The sequence below is a fragment of the Schistocerca serialis genome, unplaced genomic scaffold (assembly GCF_023864345.2).
Source record: "Schistocerca serialis cubense isolate TAMUIC-IGC-003099 unplaced genomic scaffold, iqSchSeri2.2 HiC_scaffold_1343, whole genome shotgun sequence".
In the NCBI taxonomy this organism is placed as follows: Eukaryota; Metazoa; Arthropoda; class Insecta; order Orthoptera; family Acrididae; genus Schistocerca; species Schistocerca serialis.
Genome location: NW_026047562.1, coordinates 18,989 through 44,159, shown reverse-complemented (window position 1 = coordinate 44,159; position 25,171 = coordinate 18,989). Strand labels below are relative to the sequence as shown.

Sequence of the window (25,171 nt, the reverse complement as noted above, 5' to 3'; positions counted from 1 at the left end):
ATGTCCCCGTTTATTCTGCTTCCTCGTTCTAACAATCTTGTCATCACCAATTCTGTGGACATTCCTGCCACTGTCAAAATTTGTTCGACGATTAACTTCAGTAACCCTGCCAGAATCACCGGTTTAGTTACCCCTAAATTGTTCTGCCATTAGGCGTTGTTACAAATTCGTACAAAACGTTTTCTGCGTTACTTCCGAATCACAACTTAAGCGGCTGCTAGCCGGGGACTGTACAACTGGACCTTACTAGTGTAGCAATCTGGGCAGAAAGTTTGTCAAAATTTCATTTTCTTGGATACAACGAGAAGATAATACGTTATCTTACCCACTTGTTATTCCTGCAGTCGTTTATTTCCATTCTGGTAGGCTGAATCTATGGATTTCGCTATGAATTATAAGAAAGCTGAACATTCGAAAACCCAATCAGACAGCGACTGGCATTTATCCGTTCGGCTTTACTCCGCTCAGCTTGTACGGCCCCATCCCCTTTTGTCTGCAGAAAGATTATTTTCTAGATGCGATTAGGATTCTCCTGACAGAGACATCACGTACACTACGCACGCATTCAAAAACCAACTTACGATTCATTCAGAAATGAACTTAAAATGTGTTCAGAAACCAACAAGGATGCGTTTCAAAATCATATAAATGATTGATAGATCAACGTGCGCTGGATGCTAGGCGCTTTGTGAAATAAGTTTTTCCTTGAGAATATGAATTTGGCGCCCCCTTTTCCCGGTACCATCTAGCTGTTTGCTGTGACTGCTTGCACAGCGGAGAGCCACATTCCTGTAGCCAGAAGCGGGAGAATATGCTTCTCAAACACGACTCAGCTGCGCATGCGCATGAGCTTGCTCGTAACTGCTAACACGAATGTAATGTAAACAGTTGTGACTTCACGGTCATCGGAGGGAATTTGTTGTTATGAAGTCTTCCTAAAGCCTTTGACACGTTTTACTGTTGGCAGACGCTTGCATGAGGACTGTGTCGTCGTATATGGCGCATTTCATTTGCATTTTAAGTTATTTTGGTTTTTTTTTCTCGTTAAGTTTCATTGTTGCAGTATTATTCTGCAGTTGTGGGGTACAGTAATATCATTTGTTAGAGTAACGGTTCTTGCCAGTCAAAATTACAAAAATTTAACTGAAAACTAAAACAATGAAAAATTCCCAGAATTCTAAAAAATTCCCGGGTTTTTCCTGGTTTTCTCCTGGATGAAAAAGTTCCCGGGTTTTTCCCAGATCTCCCGGTTGTCCCGGGTCATATACACCCTGTAGAAGATGAAAACGTGCCCTTGAAATGCAGTGAACAGTTGAAACTAGCCAATAGTGTGGATTTGAACACTTTGTTTCAAACAAACTGGCTGCCTCAGCGGAAAAGATAAATAAAAGCCGAATTACTTCAGCAAAGCGACAAAAGTAACTTCATTGTTCTGCAAGATAATTAATGCTTGACTGTCAGATAGGTGGAAATTGTATTAAAATCTGGAACTAATGACATATTTTAATCTTCCGTAATTGTGTGAATGAATTTTAATTCACTTGATATCTCCCAGCCACAGAAACCACTCTCTTTCATTTGACATGACAGCAGTGAACAAAGAGGAAACAGCAAAGTCACTAAATGTGAACACAGATCACCCCCCCCCCCTCCCCACTACAAGTCAACCTGATCTGCGCATCAACCCTGGATCTATGATATTTCGTACCGGGGCAATACTAGACGGTTAGATGGTGGCGCCCCGGGTCGTATACACCATTTAATAGTCTCTTGTTAGAAATGGTATCAAACCCTTCTGGAAATCTAAGAATATGGAATCGATCTTAGATCCCTTGTCGACAGCACTCATTACTTCATGGGCATAAATAGCTAGCTGTGTTGCACAAGAACGATATTTTCTGAATCCGTGTTGGTTATGTATCGATAAGTCATTTTCTTCGAGGTGAGTCAATGTTCGAGTACAGTGTATTCTCCAAAATCCTACTGCAAATTGAGGTCAGTAATGTGTCTCTGTAATTCAATAGGTTACTCCTATTTCCTTTCTTGAGTATTGGTGTGACCTGTGCTACTTTCCAGTCTTTAGGAACAGACCTTTCGCCAAGTGAACGGTTGTATACGATTGCTAAGAAAGGCACTATTGTGTCTGCATACTCTGAAAGGAACCTGATTCGTATTCCATCTGGACCAGAAGACTTGCCTTTCTTAAGTGATTTGAGTTGCTTCACAACACCTAAAATATATACTTTTATGTCACTCACGCTAACAGCTGTTCTGGTTTCGAATTCTTGAATAGTTACTTTGCCTTTTTTCGTGAAGGAATTGAGGAAAACTGTATTTAGTAACTCCGCTGTAGTGGCACCATCATCATTGTGGAAACTCTGCTGTTGGTTTTATATATATATATATATATATATATATATATATATATATATATATATATATATATATACAGTAGGTCCAACTATCTTTGCCCACGTCGGTTGCCCTTTTCTAAAAATAAAAGTTAACTATACCATGGAATTATGCAAAACTTCTCCTCGGTGAATCAAATCCACTACTCATCACACCTGGCGACCTTCATCATCCATCGAATACAGGAGTTTGTTTACGAGTGACGAGCCATACAGTGCTGTACGCATCTCCACTCAGCCACACCCACTGCATTTCTCACTTCTAGAGAGCAGATACCTCAACCATTAGACCAGCTGAGTGCATTTGCTGGCGTAACTGGAAATGCCATTGTGGATGATCTTTTTACCCATGGTTTGCAAACACTACCGCCAGAGATTCTCATGTACATCCTCTGAAGTAGGATAACATCCACCGATTAGATTTCCCTTTTGATACTCTTCCCAGAAGTCCCCCGGGATAAACTCTAGTGCAAGTGTCGATGAGAAGCTGAGTCAGAAGTGGAGGTGTGCTCAGGCAACCGACTGCTCAAGGAGACTGCCTGCAATAAGCAGCAAATCTGGGTTCCTGTTACAGTGCGGCACAGATTTCCAATAGCCACTACAGATGTAACTGACCAGGGAACCATTTAAGGAATATTCGAATTACATTTTAAGACATACCCAAAACAAGCTGTATCCTCATTACTGTACTAAATATTAACTTTTTGTCATTATTACTTGTATTTCTGTTTACCTTATTTTCGCCATTTCTTACTCAGTGTCTTCAACAACTTATATCTACAACCATTCACATAGATTTTGTTGAGAGGAATTGTGTGAAAAATCCTGTTTCCACACCCATTTAATTCAGAATCAATTTGTAAGACACACAATCGTCACTAAAAACAAAATCAGATTCAACACATCAATATATAAAGAATCTTTGGGAATGGGTATGATTTGAATGGGACACTTCCTACGTAACTACAGTTGAGTGACTGAACTGAACGTAATTCTCACTGCAAATACAGAGAACGAGAAATCTTCTGCATATGTGCTCAATCTTCAAAATATCATAGCCAAAAAAGTGAGAAAGGAGTAATGTTTAATGGCATCTGTAACCTCTATCCAAAAACTGAAGGAATCTGTATTTTATTTTATTCACTATATCGGCTGGATCATGCCTAAATAAGCAGTACTGTGAGGGTAAGACTTGGGCACGTGTGGCAACACAACTCACCGGAAGCGCGAGACGGCTGCGTCATCAGGTGGAGGGGTGTGTCGGGCAGACGTGGGAGGCGCAGCTGCAGCAGGAGTCCGGCTGTGGCCGCTGTGGGGTTGACGGTCAGAGTTGGGGGTGGACCCGCCCCCTGTGGCGGTCGGCGAGCTGCGCAGAGAAACACTGTGTGGGTGGGCGTGTTCACACAGGGGCTCACTGCAGGCGGTACAGCTGAGGGACTGTCCACCGGGGCAACAGAACACTCAGTGCCAACAACACCAGCCTCTCACATAACGTGACTGTACCACCAATTAACTTGTCTTTTTCTGCACTACTTCTGCTATATTCCCCACTGGCGTAGCTTAAGATGCGAAACAACAAATTGTTCACAATGAAGCATAAACCAAATCCCAAACATAAGGGCCAACAATTTTGCTGCCCTAACAGAACAACTATCAGTCAGAATTTAGAAGCAGTTAAAGTGAACTGGCTGCTACTTAGAGAGAGAGAGAGAGAGAGAGAGAGAGAGAGAGAGAGAGAGAGAGAGAGAGACTGATAAGTTGGGGTATCAACTTACTGTTGAAACTATATGGTCATGGATATGCAGGCGCTGTTTGATGTGAAGCCCGAGGGAATGAAGATGGACAAGAATTACAAGAGCTATGCTATAAAAGTTATCGAGAGTATATTCAAAAATCTGCATTTGAGTAAAGCAAATAGAACTGTATATATGCATGTAATGTCTCCACAATTCGATTCATTGAAAAAGACAGCAGTGGTGATGTGTTTCTTAAACAACAATTTTCGTGTTGAGCAGTTTGCAGTAGAGTCCACCATTAAAAGACAAAAATGGGTTACGAAGTGTATGCAATTTTGTATTAAGGACAACGTTTACAACTTGTGAAGTAACATGTAGTTTATTGAATATGGATTTTTTTTTAATTGAAAAGGAAACAAAATAGACTTGTATGGAGCATATGTATCCAAAAGACAGAGGCAACAAATGATAGCTGGATGAAAACGTCACATCTATACTGACACTGTGGGAGATACGTCGTACACCTGTAGGTGGACAGCGAATATAATCTGCTGTATACCAGTAGCAGGAAACCTCATAGGATTCCGTGGACGACCTCTGGTAACACCACAGGGAACTTCGAACAAGACGGGGGGGGGGGGGGGGCGCAGAGATTTCGTGTCTGCTTTGTAAAAGGGAATGCACGGAAAATATTCAGGGCGATAGCTGAACAGAGACGAGAAGGAAATGTGATGGTAAGGCACAGCATTAAGTGTGACAATATTATTGTGCTGGCTGCATTATTCTCTTCTTGTTTGGCCCCAGTGTGCATGAATAGCCCCAGTGTCCATAGCTCCTGCTTTACTGGATATCTCAGGGAGTCATACCCTGCTCTTTGGGGCCAGTCACTTAGGGGTAGCGTCTTTTTTAGTAATCAGTAAAATCCTCAGTCCCAGGTTTGAACCTCACCGTCACTTGAATTTTGAATAAGAATCATCAGCATTGGTGTCTGAAGACTTCCAGCATAAGGTGTCACCCTCTTTCAGCCAACAGCCTTTCCAAAGAGGGCGGAGGGGCCGACAGAGGTTCAGGGCACTCTCTTTCCCTTGAGGCTGGAAACTGCTCCTAAATGAGGAAAAATTGGCAATGATCAACAACATGAGGACACAGAAGGCAATGTCAACCACTGTGTAAATATGCATAACGTGCATCAACATGACATGTGGCATGTGATTCAATAAGAGCCATAATGGTCTCTCCATTGGCAAAAGACTAGTCCCCCATTCAAATCTCCAGGCGAGGAGGCACAACGGGGAGGTGACCATGGGAAAAGGGTTGAGTAACCAACAAAAGATAACGTTTGAATCGTGATGTGGAAAGTAAGGAATTTGTATATGGTTGGGAAGGTAGAAAATAAGGAAAGGGAAATGCTGAGGACGTATCTAGCTGTAGTGGGTGTCAGTGACGTGGAAAGGAAAGAAAAGAATTTCTGGTCACATGAGAATAGGGTAGTAGCAACAGCAGTAGGATTCAGTATCAATAGAAAGGCAGGGCAGAAAGCGAGTACAGATATTTTCTCGTGAGAATCGAAAGCAAACCAACAACATGCATAGTTCAGCTATACATGATGACGTCGCACGTTGAAGGTGAAGAGAGAGAAAAAGTATGAGGATACTGAACAGGTAATTTGGTACTATGTAATAGTCATGGAGGGATTGAAACGCAATCGTAGGGGGAAGGAGTAGAAGAAAGGGTTACACGAGAATATGTACTTGATCATAGGAATAGGAGAGAAGAAAGGCTAGTTAAGCTCTACAGTAAATTTATCCTAGTAATAGCTGGTATAGTCTATTCAAGAATCACTAGACGAGGGGGTATACTTGGAGAAGGACTGAAATATGGGAGGTTTAAAGTCACACTATATTATTGTCAGGCAAACATTTTGAAATCAGATACTGGACTGTAAAGCATACCCAGGAGTAGATATAGACTCATAACAATTTAGCAGTGATGAAGAGTAGGCTGAATTTTACGAGACTCGTCAGGAGCAATCGATGTACAGAGAAGTGGAATACAGTAGTACTAAGGAAAGAAGAGATGAGATTTATGTTCTCTGAGGCTACAGATACTGCAATAATAAGCAGCTCAATAGGTAGTTCAGTTGAAAAGGAATGGGTATCTTTAACAACGACAGTAACAGAAGTTGGAAAGAAAAATGTAGGTACAAAGAAGCTAACTGCGAAGAAACCATGGAAAATATAAGAAATCTTTCAGTTGATCAATCAACGAAAGAAATTCAAAAATATTCAGGAAAATTCAGTAATAGAAAAATATGTCACTTAAGGATGTAATGAATAGGAAGTGCAGAGAAGCTAAGGTGAAATGGCTGCACGAAAAATGTGAAGAAATCAAAGAAGAAATGATTCTTGGGACGACTGACGCAGCATATATAAAAGTCAAAGCACTCTTCCAGTGAATTAAAAGCAAGCGTGGTAACATTAAGAGCACAATGGGAATTCCAGTGTTAAATACAGAGGCGAGATCAGATAGTTGGAAAGAGTACACTGAAGGCCTCTCTGATTGGAACAACTTGTCCGATGGCGTGACAGAAGAACAAGCAGGAGTCGGTATGGAAAATATTGGTGATTAGAATCAGATTTTAAAAGTGCTTTGGAAAATTTAAGACCAAAGAAGGCATAAGGTATAGACAACATTCAATCAGAAGTTCTAAAATCATTGGAGGAGGTGGCAAAAGGTCTATTCTCACTGTTGTGTAGAATGTATGAGTCTAGCAATATACAATCTGACTTTGAGAGAAATATAATCATCACGATTTGGGAGACTGCAACAGCAGAGAAGCGTGAGAATTATCGCACAATCAGCTTAACAGCTCAAGCATCCCAGTTGCTAAGAAGGATAACACACAGGAGAATGGAAAAGAAAATTGAAGTTCCGTAACGTTCATAGGATTTGTGGTCCTGGCAAAAGCGTTGGGCAATATCAAATGTTGCAAGATGTTTGAAATTCTGAGAAAAATATGGGTAAGCCAGAGGAGAAGTCGAGTAATTTGCAATATGTACAAGAGGCAAGAAGGTAAAATAAAAGTTGAAGATCAAGAACGAAGCACTCGGGTTAGAAAGGGTGTCAGACAGAGATGTAATCTTTCGCCTCTACTGTTCAATCTATATACCGAGGAAGCGATGACGGAAATAATGGAAAGATTGAAGTGGAATTAAAAGTCATGGTGAAATGATATAAGATTTGCTGATGACTGATTCTCTCGGTGACAGTGAAGAAGAATTACAGGGTTTGCTGAATGGAATGAACAGTGTAATGAGTACAGAATATGGAATCAGAGTAAATCAAAGAAAGGCGAAATTGATAAGAAGCAGTAGAAGTGAAAACAGCGAGAGACTTAGCATCGTGACTGACGATCAGTAAGTAGATGACGTTAAGGTTCTATGCAACTTAGGCAGCAAAGAAACCCATGACGAACAAAGCAAGGACGACGTCAAATTCACACTAGCGCTGCCTAAAGGGATCGTGCTTACCTGGCTTCTGCTGGTGGCTCACGGAGTTGACGGATGACTTCGTTGACTTCTTGTGGACACTCGAGCACAGCGTCCGCCCAGCCCTGCGTGGCCATCACCTGCGGGTGGTTGTTTATGAAGGCGACGGCAGCCCTGGTGGCGTCCGGGCACGAGTGCCTCACTGCCCTGACGGCCGTCGCCGCTGCGGTCTCGACGGCCAACTGCGAGATCAGCTGCCGCTCGCAGGCAGCCTTCAGGCCCGACAAGCCGTACTTGTCGGCCGCCGGGAGCAGCTGGGCGGCCGTGTCGGGCAGCTGGGGGGCCTGCAGGGTATACGTGTAGGCCACCAGGAGCCTCAGCACCGGGCCCTCCACGTCGTCGATGCTCACCTGGCCGCAGCTGGCCTCCAGCATGTCGTGCGCGAGCATCGCTTCGAACACTGGGCTCGCAGCTGCCAACACGGCCCTGTGAGCCGCCACCCTCGTCTCGCCCGCCACCAACATCACCAGGGAGTCTTCACCCCCGTCTAGCAGGGCGGCCAGGGCCTCGGTTGTGTTGTTCTGAACCTCCGTAACTGCCGACATGGTGGGTGGTCCTGAAACACAGTGCCACTGAGCAGCCCTCACACTGCACCCTCAACACTTGTACGAGGCGCATGCATACCTGTATGAAACAACAGCTGTTAAAGTGTTGTACACCCTAAATCGATTGCAACGTCACCAGTTTCCTTCAAATGACAAGGGTCCGTACTGCTTCGTGATCACCTAAGGTTTGTAACTACCAGCGCAGTGCTACGATAGACTGCTTTCACCTTCTAAAAATGTTATCGTTCTCAGTCAAAAGATGGTTTATTTATGTCATAGCAAAAAAATTGGCAAAGCAACAAACTTCTTTCAGCCCTAAAGTTACAGGACTTATATTTAAATCCAAGCTCGTGGCACCTCTGAGAAAAATTTTCTTCCTCCTTATCTCAGGTTCCACAGATCCGTAACACCTCATCAGAAGCAATGTACATGTAATGCAGAAATCGGTTTCCTCGGTGAATGTCTCAGGTTAGGCACGATTAAACTTTACTGGCCGGCTCGACCGAGTGGTTCTAGGCGCTTCAATCTGGAACCGCGCGCCTGCTACGGTCGCAGGTTCGAATCCTGCCTCGGGTATGGATGTGTGTGACGTCCTTAGATTAGTTAGGTTTAAGTAGTTCTAGGTTCTATTAGACTGATGACCTCCGATGTTAAGTCCTATAGTGCTCAGAGCCATTTGAACCGTTCTGAACCACTGTAAGAGTCTAAATTCATTAGTAAGTTTAACTCTCCTTTTAACACATTGATATCTGTGTCTTCTTTCTTAAGAAAAAGATTCAGCGCCCACCTCCGTCGTAAACAATGCTGCATAATACAATAATACATCATGTCGCCATTTTATCCGAATGTTGCAAGCTATGGTGTACCCAGGTATTTCCAGGTTGAGCAGTTTAGGAATTAAACTCGGTGCCTCCACTTCCAGGACGTGTGTTGTGGAACTTTCGCAGAAATATATATTTATATCTCCTTTTGCCGTGGACGTGTTTGTATAGCATCTTTGCACCACAGAACGTTCAGACACTTATTAGATGACAGATACGTCATGGCTAAACCAAAGTAAGCTCCATCACAGCTCCGACAACACTTTTGACTCTGCTGGTCGTATGAGGGGGCAAACGATGGACTCAGTGAAATAGTTCCACACCCTACAGTGTAAACTGGTTTCCTAAATTCAGACAAGTGGGTTTCGCGAGAACGGCATCCACTTTTTTCGAAACGTGCCGACTTAGCACCTCCATTCCACCAGCGTAAGACGTCTGCCGGGCCGTTACAGTGCCAGGAGAGCGCCTGAGAATTCGTCCCAAGGCTTCTGTCACGCCAGCTCGACGTGGATGGAGACGCCGAGGCAGTGCTGTACAGAGCGTAGCGCCGGAGGTCAGCGCAGGGTCGCAGGCCAACACGTACACTGCAGGCTTCTGGAAGCCACCCGACCAACCCGAGTCTTCCTTTCTCATCCCTCGTTAGTTAATTGTGCACTTTTTTTCCGTTTTATATTGCTTTGTCGTTTTATATGCACTCAATGTTATAGGCTCAAAACTTTTGACACTGGCGTTGTAATCGCACAGTGAACGACTTTTCACTGTTGTTTACAGGTATTGTTACCGTATTTTCCTACATCCGAGTGGTGCTGCATGTCAATAAACGAAGTGGTAAATCTTTAATGTATCCCGAGATCAGTGGTGTAGTATTCTACTTTATTGTGACACACTCAATGCGACTGTAGTTTACACTGAGCTTTCGCAGATTCTTTCACTCAAACGGTTTTCTAGGTAATCACAAATTTGCCAAGATACTGAGCGGGATCGTGTCTGAATTATTAGTAGACAGAGAGCCATGGTCCCGATCACCTTCAGCATATTTTGGAGACACAATCTTCGTGCGAGTCTGCGCCATGTAACCGGCAGAGAAACGTGCGTGAAATGCAAGTAGTGGACTGGATATGCAGGGCGCGGCGGTGAGACACTCTGGGCTCACATTCGGGAGGACAGTGGTTCGACCACACACCGTGCAGTGGTCCGCAGCAGGTCTTCAGACAGAGGGTGAATCAGTGGATGTGGCTGCTTGTCATTTGTGTCTTCTGCACCGGTTTTCTGTTTGCTGTCCGCCCACACTGGTTTTTCTTCATGGAGTCTCAATAGGAGTGTCGTGGTGGTGCCCTAGGAGAGGCATGACCTTTAAGGTAGCCCTACCGGTCTTCATTACCGGATGTTCCACAAATTGCAACAGGTATTTAGCTGTCTGTGTGTCGTTTCCCAGGAAATCCATGAGGAAGTGGTCTCATTTCGTCCATCATTAAAGTTGTTTACAAGCTTTCCAATGAGTACGACGTGCATTAAACTACTTTTCAATATTTGTGCGAGGGCAGTTCAATAAGTAATGCAACACACTTTTTTTCTGAAACAGGGGTTGTTTTATTCAGCATTGAAATACACCAGGTTATTCCCCAATCTTTTAGCTAAACAACACTATTTTTCAACGTAATCTCCAATCAATACTACGGCCTTACGCCACCTTGAAATGAGGGCCTGTATGCCTGCACGGTACCATTCCACTGGTCGATGTCGGAGCCAACGTCGTACTGCATCAATAACTTCTTCTTTATCCGCGTAGTGCCTCCCACGGATTGCGTCCTTCATTGGGCCAAACATACGGAAATCCGACGGTGCGCCATCGGGGCTGTAGGGTGCATGAGGAAGAACAGTCCACTGAAGTTTTGTGAGCTCCTCTCGGGTGCAAAGACTTGTGTGAGGTCTTTCGTTGTCATGAAGAAGAAGTTCGTTCAGATTTTTGTGCCTACGAACACGCTGAAGTCGTTTCTTCAATTTCCGAAGAGTAGCACAATAGACTTCAGAGTTGATCGTTTGACCATGGGGAAGGACATCGAACAGAATAACCCCTTCAGCGTCCCAGAAGACTGTAACCATGACTTTACCGGCTGAGGGTATGGCTTTAAACTTTTTCTTGGTAGGGGAGTGGGTGTGGCGTCACTCCATTGATTGCCGTTTTGTTTCAGGTTCGAAGTGATGAACCCGTGTTTCATCGCCTGTAACAATCTTTGACAAGAAATTGTCACCCTCAGCCACATGACGAGCAAGCAATTCCGCACAGATGGTTCTCCTTTGCTCTTTATGGTGTTCGGTTAGACAACGAGGGACCCAGCGGGAACAAACCTTTGAATATCCTAACTGGTGAACAATTGTGACAGCACTACCAACAGAGATGTCAAGTTGAGCACTGAGTTGTTTGATGGTGATCCGTCGATCATCTCGAACGAGTGTGTTCGCACGCTCCGCCATTGCACGAGTCACAGCTGTGCACGGCCGGCCCCCACGCGGGAGATCAGACAGTCTTGCTTGACCTTGCGGCGATGATGACACACGCTTTGCCCAACGACTCACCGTGCTTTTGTCCACTGCCAGATCACCGTAGACATTCTGCAAGCGCCTATGAATATCTGAGATGCCCTGGTTTTCCGCCAAAAGAAACTCGATCACTGCCCGTTGTTTGCAACGCACATCCGTTACAGACGCCATTTTAACAGCTCCATACAGCGCTGCCACTTGTCGGAAGTCAATGGAACTATACGAGACGAGCGGGAAAATTTCCGGTTCTTTCAACCAAAATTGGCCGAGATAAAAAATGTGTTGCATTACTTATTGAACTGCCCTCGTATAACTTCCAGTGGTGGCGATGTTTTCTTCTACAGTGTAATTTCCGTGTGTGGGTCACACAAGTCAGAAACGATTTCACGTTGCCATCAATTTGGAATCTTTACAGTCGTCTCATTAGTATGAATTGCAGACTTCTTTATTCTTTTTCCATCCAAATTAGAAATTAATCAGCGAAAGCACTCGACGCCCTCTCGAAGGTTTTTTATTAATGAGAAAACATTTGACAGCTTTTGATATTAGTGTATCACTTTCTTCCACCCCTCAGAGGCGTTTTTGATGTGATGGGGCCTTCCACTGTGATTCCACGTGTCTGATGGCATCTGGTCTTTATCAACCAACTGGTCCAGAAATAGGCAAATAATCGACGAAACTAGTTTTTCAGACAGTATTTTCTGAATAGACAGCCAACCATGATCCAATATTTCTAAGACAATATATCGTACTCTGTATAGTTTGTTAGATAACAATGTCTTTCTTCATTTTTCTTAAGAGGGGGACTTCTTTCCACGTCGTTGATTGAAATGAAAATTGCAACTCGTAATCTCTGGTTCAGGAAATAAATTTCCAGCTGAAGCAGGGTTCCATCCGAGCACACTTTTATTTGTTAAGTAATAGTAAATATTAGGACTATATAGTATGTCTCAAATAGTGAGATGCATTCTGACTCCTGACATGTACACAATTGTCTTTCATCATTCAAACCAACTGTTAGTGGTTAAATTATGCTCTGTGCAAAATTCTGCCAGACAGCTTCCCCTTTCATTCCCTTACTTCAGTTCTTTTCTCCCCAAACTTTTCTTCCACTTCGTATTCCGACTATCGATTTCGAGTGCCACATCACAAGTTTTCATCTCGCTTAACGATCTGACCAATTTCTTTTCTCTCAAAATGCATTTCCTTAATCTCTTCGTCATTTTCGGAACCAGTTGACGTGCAGGCCAGTACTTCTGTAACTGGTTTGGCTGTGTGTCTGTCCTGGCTGTGGTAGCGACTTCACTGTGCAGCTCAGATAGCAATAAGAACGGCCGAGAACGATATTAAACAAATTTCCAGTGACCTCACGGAGAAATCTAAGGAGGAGCTAGTCTCAAACACACGCATTTCTTGCTACCAGATGCTGAGACGAAGACAGGCATTGTGAAGAATCTAGCCACATCAAGTTCAAGGACGCAGATTACAATACATAAGCACAATCATCGTCCAACTGAGATAATTATAAACCTACGGGGCATTCGATCTGCAACGCTACACATTTTTCTCGGCCAATTTCTGTTGGAAAAATGAGAAATTTGTGAGACATCGTGGAATATTCCCGCTTCAGCCCCTACAGCTTCAGCTTCATGGAATTCCATCAGTTGGCAGCACCGTATGTAGCCTCCAAAATGGCGTCCGTAAAGGAGGTGCGACCCAAGCTGAGAGCGGTCACCGAGTTTCTTTCGGATGAAAACCAGAGCATCGGAGATGTTCATACCCGCTTGCAGAATGTCTGAGGCGATTTGGCAGTGAACAGAAGCACCGCGAGTCGTAGTGCGAGGTGTCTGTCATCGTCAGAAGGGCTTACTGGTGATCCACGCCTGGCCTAGCAGCGCCATCGTCGCAGCAAGGCTGTGCATATCTGGCCGACCTCCGCGTGTCGGTCAGCTGCAGACGGCTGTGACTCCTGCGATGTGGGAACGTGCTCTCATTCAGGGTGACCGGTGGATCACTCAGAGCTGAACAACCCGCATCTCGCACCTTCCGACTTCCGTCTGTTTGGTCCAACGAAGGATGCACTCTACGGCAAGCAGTACACGGATGACGGTAGGTCACTGCTGCAGCAAGACGTGAGTGGCTGGTCAACTGTTTACTCACTCTGTCAGTTTTATCAGTTGAATGAAACAACCAGATGAAACTGGCCATGTCAGCTATATCAACACTTTTTCAACCACACTCTGGGTTTTCAATGTAGCTATTATTACGAATTGTCATCTTACATCGAAAGCGTAGCTTACCACGGAGCTGGGAGGAGAGCAGAATTTTGGTTCTCACGCTGGCACAGCTGATTTCCAGTGAATAACTTCAGTACTTTCGGAGATATAAATTTTTACCTAAGGGACGACTGATGGATTCATCTATAGCATCAATTGAAACTACAACCAGAAGTACAGGTCCATAAGATCTAATTGTCTGGAATTTTCTTTCGTTTCATTACCACAGATTTCTGACTAAATAAAAAGTAGGCAGAAGTAAAGCTGTGAGTACCGGGCGTGAGTCGTGCTTCGGTAGCTCAGTTGGTAGAGTACTTGCCCGCGAAAGGCAAAGGTCCCGAGTTTGAGTCTCGGTCGGGCACACAGTTTTAATCTGCCAGGAAGTTTCAAATAAAAAGTAGTTTGGAAAATAATTATTTCATCGTGTTTTGGTTATTTAAGTGTTTTGCAGGGTCTGAGGAATGAAATGGCACATAATTCAAGGTCGTGGCTAGGTTCAATGAAGATAAAATAATCATGTTTTTCGTTCTAGTATGGATTAATTCACAATACGAAAGATGCAGCAAAATTCAATGTTAGATACAAACTGGAAGGCGCATAAAGAATCATGTATCATTGCCTATAATGAAGGTATTAAAGATAATTATAGATCATTCTCAAGTTGTGTTTTGTTTCATGGAAATTCCAATTAGTGACGATGGATATTGAAAACCGAGAAGAGACTTGGCCTTTATGTTTCAGTTAATGTGTTTATTGGAAATAATAAATGTATCATCAAGTATAAATGTGATTTGGACGTTTGGGAGACAGAACATGTATAAATAAACCTGAGATCACTGGTTTGCAAGTCGCTGAGCGAGTCCCTCGCCTGTCTTCCCTCAGGACACCTCTTCTGGTTTGTATCTAACATTGTGTTCTGCTGTATCCCTCCTATATTCAGAGTTAATCCATGCTAGATCTGAAGACTTATTTGCTTGTTCGACCTGCACTGAACATTGCCATGACCAATAATTTATCATTTTCCACGTTAAATGTTTCTAATCCTAACTCCAATATTAGGATTTCATTTTAAAAAAATCACTTTAACCACCAAATGACGTTCACAGTTACGGCCATTAGTAGCAATGCGTGGCCCCATTTGACACATAACTTGTATCTAAAACACCTAGCTATATCTAGTCTCTATCCCGAGTTCTCCCCCCCCCCCTCCCCCATGAACCATTGACCTTGCCGTTGGTGGGGAGGCTTGCGTGCCTCAGCGATACAGATAGCCGTACCGTAGGTGCAACCACAATGGAGGGGTATCTGTTGAGAGGCCAGACAAACGTGTGGTTCCTGAAGAGGGGCAGCAGCCTTTTCAGTAGTTGCAGGGGCAACAGTCTGGATGATTGACTGATCTGGCCTTATGACGCTAACCAAAACGGCCATGTTGTTGTGGTACTGTGAACGGCTGAAAGCAAGGGAAACAACAGCTGTAATTTGTCCCGAGGGCATGCAGCTATACTGTATGGGTAAATGATGGCGTCCTCTTGGGTAAAATATTCCGGAGGTACAATAGCACCCCATTCGGATCTCCGGGAGGGAACGACTCGAGAGGACGGCGTTATCAGGAGAAAGAAAACTGGCGTTCTTCTACGGATCGGAGCGTAGAATGTCAGATCCCTTAATCGGGCAGGTAGGTTAGAACATTTAAAAAGGGAAATGGATAGGTTAAAGATATAGTGGGAATCCGTGAAGTTTGGTGGCAGGAGGAACAAGACTTTTGGTCAGGTGAATACTGGGTTATGAATACAAAATCAAATAGGGGTAATGCAGGAGTAGGTTTAATAATGAATAAAAAAAGGAGTGTTTGTAGAATACTACAAACAGCATAGTGGACGCATTATTGTGGCCAAGATAGACACGAAGTCCATGCCTACTAGCTCTGCACATGATGACGAAATTGATCAATTGTATGATGAGATCAAAAGAAATTATTCAGCTAGTGCAGGGAGACGAAAATTTAATAGTCATGGGTGACTGGAATTCGAGAGTAGGAAAAGAGAGAGAAGGAAACATAGCGGGTGAATATGGATTGGGGGTAAGAAATTAAAGAGGAATCCGTCTGGTAGAATTTTGCACAGAGCATAACTTAAACATAGCTAACACTTGGTTCAGGAATCATGAAAGAACGCTGTATACATGGAAGAACCCTGGAGATACTAAAAGGTTTCTGAAAGATTATATAATGGTAAGACAGAGATTTAGGAACCAGGCTTCAAATTGTAAGACATTTCCAGGGGCACATGTGGACTCTGATCTCAATCTATTGGTTATGAACTGTAGATTAAAACTGAAGAAACTGCAAAAGGGTGGGAATTTAAGGAGATGGGACCTGGATAAACTGAAAGAACCAGAGGTTGTACAGAGTTTCAGGGAGAGCATAAGGGAACAATTGACAAGAATGGGGGAAATAAATACAGTAGAAGAAGAATGGGTAGCTCTGAGGGATGAAGTAGTGAAGGCAGCAGAGGATCAAGTAGGTAAAAAGACGAGGTCTAGTAGAAATCCGTGGGTAACAGAAGAGATACTGAATTTGATTGATGAAAGGAGAAAATATAAAAATGCAGTAAATGAAGCAGGCAAAAAGGAATACAAACGTCTCAAAAATGAGATCGACAGGAAGCGCAAAATGGTTAAGCAGGGATGCCTAGAGGACAAATTTAAGGATGTAGAGGCTTATCTCACTAGGGTAAGATAGATACTGCCAACAGGAAAATTAAAGAGAGCTTTGGAGAAAAGAGCCACTTGTATGAATATCAAGAGCTCAGATGGAAAACCAGTTCTAAGCAAAGAAGGGAAAGCAGAAAGATGGAAGGAGTATATAGAGGGTCTATACAGGGGCGATGTTCTGGAGGAAAATATTATGGAAATGGAAGAGGATGTAGATGAAGCTGAAATGGGGGATATGATACTGCGTGAAGAGTTTGACAGAGCACTGTAAAACAAGGCCCTGGGAGTAGACAACATTCCATTAGAACTAATGACAGCCTTGGGAGAGCCATTCCGGACAAAACTCTACCATCTGGTGAGCAAGATGTATGAAACAGGCGAAATTCCCTCACACTTCAAGAAGAATATAATAATTCCAATCCCAAAGAAAGCAGGAGTTGACAGATGTGAAAATTACCGAACTATCAGTTTAATAAGTCACAGCTGCAAAATACTAACGAGAATTATTTACAGACGAATGGAAACACTGGTAGAACCGACCTCGGGGAAGATCAGTTTGGATTCCGTAGAAATGTTGGAATACGTGAGGCAATACTGACCCTCTGACTAATCTTAGAACAAAGATTAAGGAAAGGCAAACCTACGTTTCTAGCATTTGTAGATTTAGAGAAAGCTTTTGACAATGTTGAGTGGAATACTCTTTCAAATTCTGAAGGTGGCATGAGTAAAATACGGGGAGCGAAAGGCTATTTACAATTTGTATAGAAAGCAGATGGCAGTTGTAAGAGTCGAGGGTCATGAAAGGGAAGCAGTAGTTGGGAAGGGAGTGAGACAGGTTGTAGCCTCTCCCTGATGCTATTCTATCTGTATATTGACCAAGCAGTAAAGGAAACAAAAGAAAAGTTCGGCGTAGGCATTAATATCCATGGAGAAGAAATAAAAACTGTGAGGTTCGCCGATGACACTGTAATTCTGTCAGAGACAGCAAAGGACTTGGAAGAGCAGTTTAACGGAATGGACAGTGTCTGGAGAGGAGAATGTAAGTTGAACATCAACAGAAGCGGAAGGAGGATAACGGAATACAATCGAATTAAGTCGGGTGATGCTGAGGGAATTAGATTCGGAAATGAGATACTTAAAGTAGTAAAGGAGTTTTGCTATTTGGGAGCAGAATACCTGATGATGGACGAAGTAGAGAGGATATAAAATGTAGACTAGCAATAGCAAGGAAAGCGTTACTGAAGAAGAGAAATTTGTTAACATCGAGTATAGATTTAAGTGTCAGGAAGTCGTTTCTGAAAGTATTTGTATGGAGTGTAGCCACGTATGGAAGTGAAACGTGGGCGGTAAATAGACAAGAAGAGAATAGAAACTTTCGAAATGTGGTACTACAGAAGAATGCTGAAGATTAGATGGGTAGATCACATAACTAATGAGGAGGTATTGAATAGAATTGGGGAGAAGAGGAGTTTGTGGCACAACTTGACTAGAAGAAGGGATCGGTTGGTAGGACATGTTCTGAGGCATCAAGGGATCACCAATTTAGTACTGGAGGGCAGTGTGGAGGGTAAAAATGGTAGAGGGAGACCAAGAGATGAATACACTAAGCAGATTCAGAAGGATGTGGGTTGCAGTAAGTACTGGGAGATGAAGCTTGCACAGGATAGGGTAGCATCGAGAGCTGCATCAAACCAGTCTCAGGACTGAAGACCACAACAACAACAACCTGATTCCCTTCGGGGCTGCATTTTCAGCAAAACAGAAATATGTATTTTTCTATTTTTTTCTGACTAAGAAAGCAGATTCCTGTTTTCAGAATATCCTTCATTCCCCTTTTCACCCCCTTCCGGTTTGAAATTTGGGGCACTGCCTTCGTAGACGACGCGTACAGTGTAAGGTCCGCACCCCCTGGAGACTTCGAGTTCCTCACCTTATCTGACCTGACCCCGTCTAGCAGGGAAGAGGCCAGGAGCGTCCCACACAGCACATCCTACAGCGACTCTTGTTCGCGGTCGGTGTAGCAGTGTCCGCAGTCTGTGGTTAGCGTCCCAGGTTCGATTCCCGACAGAGTCGCTAATTCCTTATCTCGGAGTCTGGGTGTTTGCGCCGCCCCCATAACTTCAGCTCATCTCCACCGCCGAGCAGATCGGCCGAGTCGCGTGAAACGGGACGGCTTTCTCCTACCGGCCGAGCAACCCCGGGTGCAAATCTCCCGGCCTACACCGCCACCTCAGTCCGTTTCCATGGCTCCGCAGCTCAGTCGGTAAAAACTAAACCCTTGTAGGACCACTCTAATGTGTATGTGTGTGTGTCCGCGCCAATCGGCAATCAACTTTTACGATATCTATACCGGAACGCAAAATTTATACAATTACTGTTGTCCAATTAATTACGCCAACGTGTCAACTTCTGTATCATTTTAACAGGCTGAAGGAAACGTTTTTCTGCCTGAAAACTTCCTGTGGTCTACACATTTTTTACGCCCCCAATGTTTTCCGACTCAGGGTCAAACATTGCTTTCAAACGATATGAACCACACAAAATGCATCGCCATGAATGTAACTGTATACCCTCATGCGCATAACCGTAATACGTTACAGTGCTCTTTTCCAACACACTTGTCGTGTATCAATCAAATCTAAACCTAAAGCACCACAAAATTAATATCGTGATGGGGCATGTAGTGAAACTAAGTAACCACCTACAGATCCACACCTGAGACGACTTTGCGGAATGTGGTGGTGGGTACTTTGTTCACCGAGGCCGTTCTTCGCTGCGCCGTGACGTCAGTATCGCTGCTCTCCCCCTCCCCCCCCCCCCTGCTGTGCTCGCAGCAGCCGGTTTCCACCAACCTCGCCGCGTGACGTCACCCGCTGACCCTGGACTGGCGACCCGCAGTTGTCTGCACTGCGCGGACGCCCGCTTCTCGCCCACAAACCGCTGTTCCGCAGCGCCAGCGCGTCTCCTCAAAGCTTCCAGGCTTGCAGCGAAATGACGACGACGAGAACAATCGAGAAACTGCGGCCAACACAGACGCCTTACCGAGGATCACCCTACCCACGCGCCATTCGCGAGCGCAACAGGAGTGAAAAGACAATATCAAGAGAAATCTTGTCGAGATCAGTATTTTAGTTGGCACCAAAGCCCGCTTTGATACTATCCGAAACCGACAGGGTTCCCCCTCCATTGATAATTATTGCAGTATTACATCGGCTGCATTCTGGGGCACGGATGGACCAGAAATACGAGGGTATTTTACTCAGTCAGCACGTACTCCAAACTGTTACCTATTTCATCGTCAACACTGTCATAGTTCGACTTCTTAACGTACAATAACATCTGTTTCGTAAAAAAGCATTTCTGAGGGAACCCGTAATTCTCTCTCGTTTCTGTTCTGCCACTTAATAGCAAGCTGAATCTATCCTACCTACATGACCTGTATAAAAGTCAAAGCCGCATGTCCCTGCCTTGTGGTATCACCAAAACAACGAGCACAATCGTTCGTTCTGAGATTAAACTGAGCACATAGAATAGTCGCCCAGAACAAGGTTGCAACCCTCATTTTTACAGAAGTTGGGTTTTGCATGGAAAAAGGTTATTAACAGTAACTGGCGCAAGGTAGGGATACTGGAACTGTCTACCAATTCTTTTGTTGGCGCCAGATTACCAAGTTTGCGTTGCACAGAACGAGGGTGTATCAATACGCAAGATGGCGGACACAGCAAGTACCGGTACACTTATTACGGTCAGTGCTCAAAAACCGGTCACCTCTATACAACATGACTGTAGAGGTCTGGTCTCTTGAGTATGGAACTGTAGCGTGTCTGCCGATTCATGTGCTTTGCATCGTCCGCCATGTTGTAGTTTGGCAAACATATTTCCATCGGTCTGAAGGTGATAAAGAATTGCGGACCCATTTCTTGTTTTGAACTTGATGTCAACATGTGATGTAATAGCCAGATGTGGGAGCGAACTCCGGAAGTATTTTCTTTTCGTGTTCTAGTGACATTTCCTAGCAGCCATGTTGCAGTTTGACAAGAAACGAAATACGAGCACCTGCGGCTGGCACGATGTAACAGCAGAAAGTTCAACATCGAGGAATTACAAAGATCACTGTCAGGAACACACGAACAGAGGCAAACTGTGTAAACAACGTGTCAGTGGGTGGCGTTACGTGAAGTGTAAACGACTCACGGCTGCTGGAAAACAATACACTACTGGCCATTAAAATTCCTACACAAAGAAGAAATGCAGATGATAAACGGGTATTCATTGGACAAATATATTATACTAGAACTGACATGTGCTTATGTTTTCCTGAGGAATCAGTACCCAGAACAACCGCCTGTGGCCGTAATAAGGGCCTTGATACGCCTGGGCATTGAGTCAAACAGAGCTTGGATGGTGTGTACAGGTACAACTGCCCATGCAGCTTCAACACGATACCACAGTTCATCGAGAGTAGTGACTGGCGTATTGTAACAGGCCAGTTGCTCGGCCACCAATGACCAGACGTTTTCAGTTGGTGAGATATCTGGAGAATGTGCTGGCCAGGGCAGCAGTGAACATTTTCTGTATCCAGAAAGGCCCGTACAGGACCTGTAACATGGGGTCGTGCAGTATCCTGCTGAAATGTAGGGTTTCGCGTGGATCGAATGAAGGGTAGAGCCACTGGTCATAACACATCTGAAATGTAACGTCCACTATTCAAGGTGCCGTCAATGCGAACACGAGGTGACCGAGACGTGTAACAAATGGCACCCCATACCATCACGCCGGGTGATACGACAGTACGGCGATGACCAATACACGCTTCCAATGTGCGTTCACCGCGATGTCGGCAAACATGGATGCGACCATCGTGATGCCGAAACAGAACCTGGATTCATCCGAAAAATGACGTTTTGCCATTCGTGCACCCAGGTTCGTCGTTGAGTACACCATCGCAGGCGCTCCTCTCTGTGGATGCAGCGTCAAAGGTAACCGCAGCCACGATCTCCGAGCTGATAATCCATGCTGCTGCAAACGTCGTACTGTTCGTGCAGGTGGTCGTTGTCTTGCAGACGTCCCCATCTGTTGACTGAGGGATCGAGACGTGGCTGCACGACCCGTTACAGCCGTGCGGATAAGATGCCTGTCATCTCGACTGCTAGTGATACGAGGCCGTTTGGAGCCAGCACGGCGTTCTGTATTACCCTCCTGAACCCACCGATTCCATTTTCTGCTAACAGTCATTGGATCTCTACCAACGCGAGCAACAATGTCGCGATACGATAAACCGCAATCGCGATAGGCTACAATCCGACCTTTATCAAAGTCGGAAACGTGATGTTACGCATTTCTCCTCCTTACATGAGGCATCACAACAACGTTTCGCCAGGCAACGCCGGTCAACTGCTGTTTGTGTGTGAGAAATCGGTTGGAAACTTTCCTCATGTCAGCACGTTGTAGGTGTCGCCATCGGCACCAACCTTGTGTGAATGCTCTGGAAAGCTTATAATTTGCATATTACAGCATCTTCTTCCTGTCTGTTAAATTTCGCGTCTGTAGCACGTCATCTTCGTGGTGTAGCAATTTTAATGGCCAGCAGTGTACAGAAGTATCAAAGAAGGGGTGTTAATAGTGGCAAAGTCACCAGATGAGGTATGTAGAGCAAGATTATTTCTCAAGTACTTTTTTTAATCTACATGTGACCCTTACAAGTGCTTGTTAGTCAAATAACGAGGTCAGTACACTTGTTTCATTGTAACTTTGTCTTTCGCAGTATAAACCTGTGTGCAACAGAATGTTTCCTTCTTCCTGAAAAAGGAAATTAGTTTTGTCTGTTACAATCTTGTTCTGGGCGGCTATTTAATTGTAATACTGGTCTCTACTTTGCCGCACTTTATACTGAATTCAAGGTATTACTACCGGCAACAACTGCAAAATAAAGCTTACTCACTTCACAGAACAGTACGTATGTCACTGGATACGCGATGTTCTGTGGCTGCAGGTCCGAGCGCATTTAGACGAGCCTCGAAATAAAACGCGACGCTGTCTTCAGCTTTAGGAATGACTTCGACAGCTCAGGGACATTACACAGCTGAGTGTAGCTGGCGTCAACATGACAGCGACTACATTCTTAGACACAAATCCTACGCATTAGATCGCATGCATTACGACAATACTCACACACACACACACGCACACACAATCAGCATTAATAAACTAATTATACAACAGGCTACACAAATGAAGTAGTGGTCGGTATGTTTTCGAAAGTACGAGTATCGTTAAAGTCTGTGGTGATTTGATGTATTTAACTTGTTGAACTGTATTGCCAATGAAGGCAGATCTAATTACATGGCGATGTCTTTCGAACGACGTGATCTCTTCCTCTCGCAAGGCACACACGGCCAGCTACCGTATTCCTGTCGCGCGCATTATTCTCAGCTCACTGAGCAATGTGTTGTGTTGCCTATCAACTGTTTACTTTTCTCAGCAACAACCGTTTTATTCGCGAATCGCATTTTGTCCGTTTGCAAGCCGTAAGTCAGTAACCAGTATACGGCGTGTGCGTCTCGTATTGCCCGACGGCTACGCTCGTCATTATTTTAATACTCCTCAGATGAAGGAAAGGAATAAAATTCTTTGTTAAGTTTCCATTCCAGTCGCTCAGTGTTAAAAATACGATGGGTTATGGGATTCAATCACAATTCCAACAGCATTGGCGGTTTATTTTTGTGTGAATTGTTAATCTTTTCTCATTCGATGAAGCATCACTATTTGTGAGTAACAGTCACATTTCTCTTGTTGACCGGTTTAAGTGTACTTCTTGCCAAAACACACTATAATTTTAGCATTCATTTTTGGAACAGCTACTCTGAAAGAATTCTGAAAGAGTGTGTCTCATTAAACAAGTAATTGGCGACCAGAGAGCTCAATAGCTTACCAAGAACCTCATTGTGTCGATTTGTGGTGTAGTTCAATTCTTTTATCTTGGCGGCTCGCGCATGCCCGCCCAGACGCGGAAGATTGGTGCTTTGCCAGTTGCACGCACCAAGAGAAGCAGCGCCATAGTACAGTATAGTTCGCAAACTTACGTTTAGGGGGGAGCGCGCAGTTCACGAAGTAAAGCCACCAAGGCTGCTACAGAGACGTGCTGCCCGCATTCCGCGCTGTGCGCGATTTTGTCATCACTGCACTGCTCGCCTGTGCAGACACATGGTGTTCCCACTGCTTCGACAAACTTATTCGATTTCACATAAACTATCTGGCCCAAAAATTTGATTTTAACACATCTGATACTTTCCCCCCCATAAATGACTTAATTTTGTTTCGATGTTCAACGCAGTTATTGTGCAGCATTAAGTGTAGTAAACCATTGCACGAAATTTTGAAGAGTTTGCAGAGGTAAAAGTCCATAGCGTATACTTTCCATATGGTCGATTTTAGTTGCCACTAGAAATTTCAGATAATTACATTCAACGAATGAAATTCATGAAGACACTTCGATATTGTTTTTAAATAAAGAAAACATTAAACACCGCACAAGGTTTGAACTCAGAACCTTTTGCTTAGCAGCCAAGCACCTTCACCATTACGCTAACGCAGCTCGTCATTCAACATAATTCCTGGAGGACTTTAAAGTATCACGCAAAATACCGACAAACACTGTTGGTATGACTATGAATTATTCACGTTTCGTCGAAGTACAATAGGAAATAGCCGGCCCTGGTTGCCAAGCGGTTATAGGCGCTACAGCCTGGAACCGCGCCACCACTACGGTCGCAGGTTCGAATCCCGCCTCAGGCATGGATGTGCGTGATGTCCCTAGGTTAGTTAGGTTTAAGTAGTTCTAAGTTCTAGGGGACTGACGACCTCAGAAGTTAAGACCCATAGTGCTCAGAGCCATTTGAACCATTTTTGTAATTACTGAAAAAAATGTGAAGTCACTTTAAAGCAAAGTCAACAGTTAGCAAGCTACTAAAGCTACCTTAAGATTTAATTGAAACAAAAATAGCTCTTTTAAGCAATGACAGAGCTATATCTAAATTTCACTATCGTTTATGACGAACATACTTCGTCGATGAACTTTGATTCTGATACGACATTCTACATCTAGCAGTACAAAATGAGTCCTGAGCTGGAGTGCGATCCAAAAATAAAAAGAACAGCTACCTCCGGCCACTTTACGGTGTGTGGCGGAGGGTACTTGGGGCAGGAAGGCCATTCTGCGCTCCGTCGCCACGTCAGCCTCGCTGCCGCACACTCCTCTCCCACACAGCAACAGGTACTTTTTTTCCGCAGGTGTGGCCGCACTGCGCCAGCTGCCCGGGGAAGTCCCGGCCTCTGGAGCCTGGGCTGGCCGCTCCCCGGTGGCAGACCGCTCTCTCTCTCTCTCTCTCTCTCTCTCTCTCTCTCTCTCGCAGTGGCTGTGTGTCTCCTCAGTGTTTCAGCCTTTCAGCCGGAGTATTTGCCTCCGCGCCTATCAGCGACGCGTCAACCACACCCGCGTATTCTGGCTGTTGCGACGTTTACGCCCCACATGAGGTTGCCAACGTGGAAGCTTCACTATTGCCAGCTGAGGTATCCGCCCACG

At 44.4% G+C, this 25,171-nt stretch overlaps 1 protein-coding gene across 3 annotated transcripts in view; it reads right to left on the bottom strand.

Annotated features, from left to right (window-relative positions):
- The window catches only part of LOC126439756 (speckle-type POZ protein-like), a 59,450-nt gene that overhangs the window by 17,497 nt on the left and 16,782 nt on the right, over positions 1-25,171 (bottom strand). Inside the window, exons 2-3 of one of the 3 annotated variants that reach the window (XM_050090578.1) lie at positions 7,678-8,251; positions 3,631-3,777 (exon numbers count right to left, since the gene is read on the bottom strand). In XM_050090578.1, coding sequence (XP_049946535.1) covers positions 3,631-3,777; positions 7,678-8,240 — 710 coding nt within the window. In that variant the 5' untranslated portion in view covers positions 8,241-8,251. Of the gene's footprint in view, positions 1-3,630; positions 3,778-7,677; positions 9,729-25,171 lie in introns of those variants that run through there. The other 2 variants (XM_050090579.1, XM_050090577.1) reach the window with 2 other exon arrangements.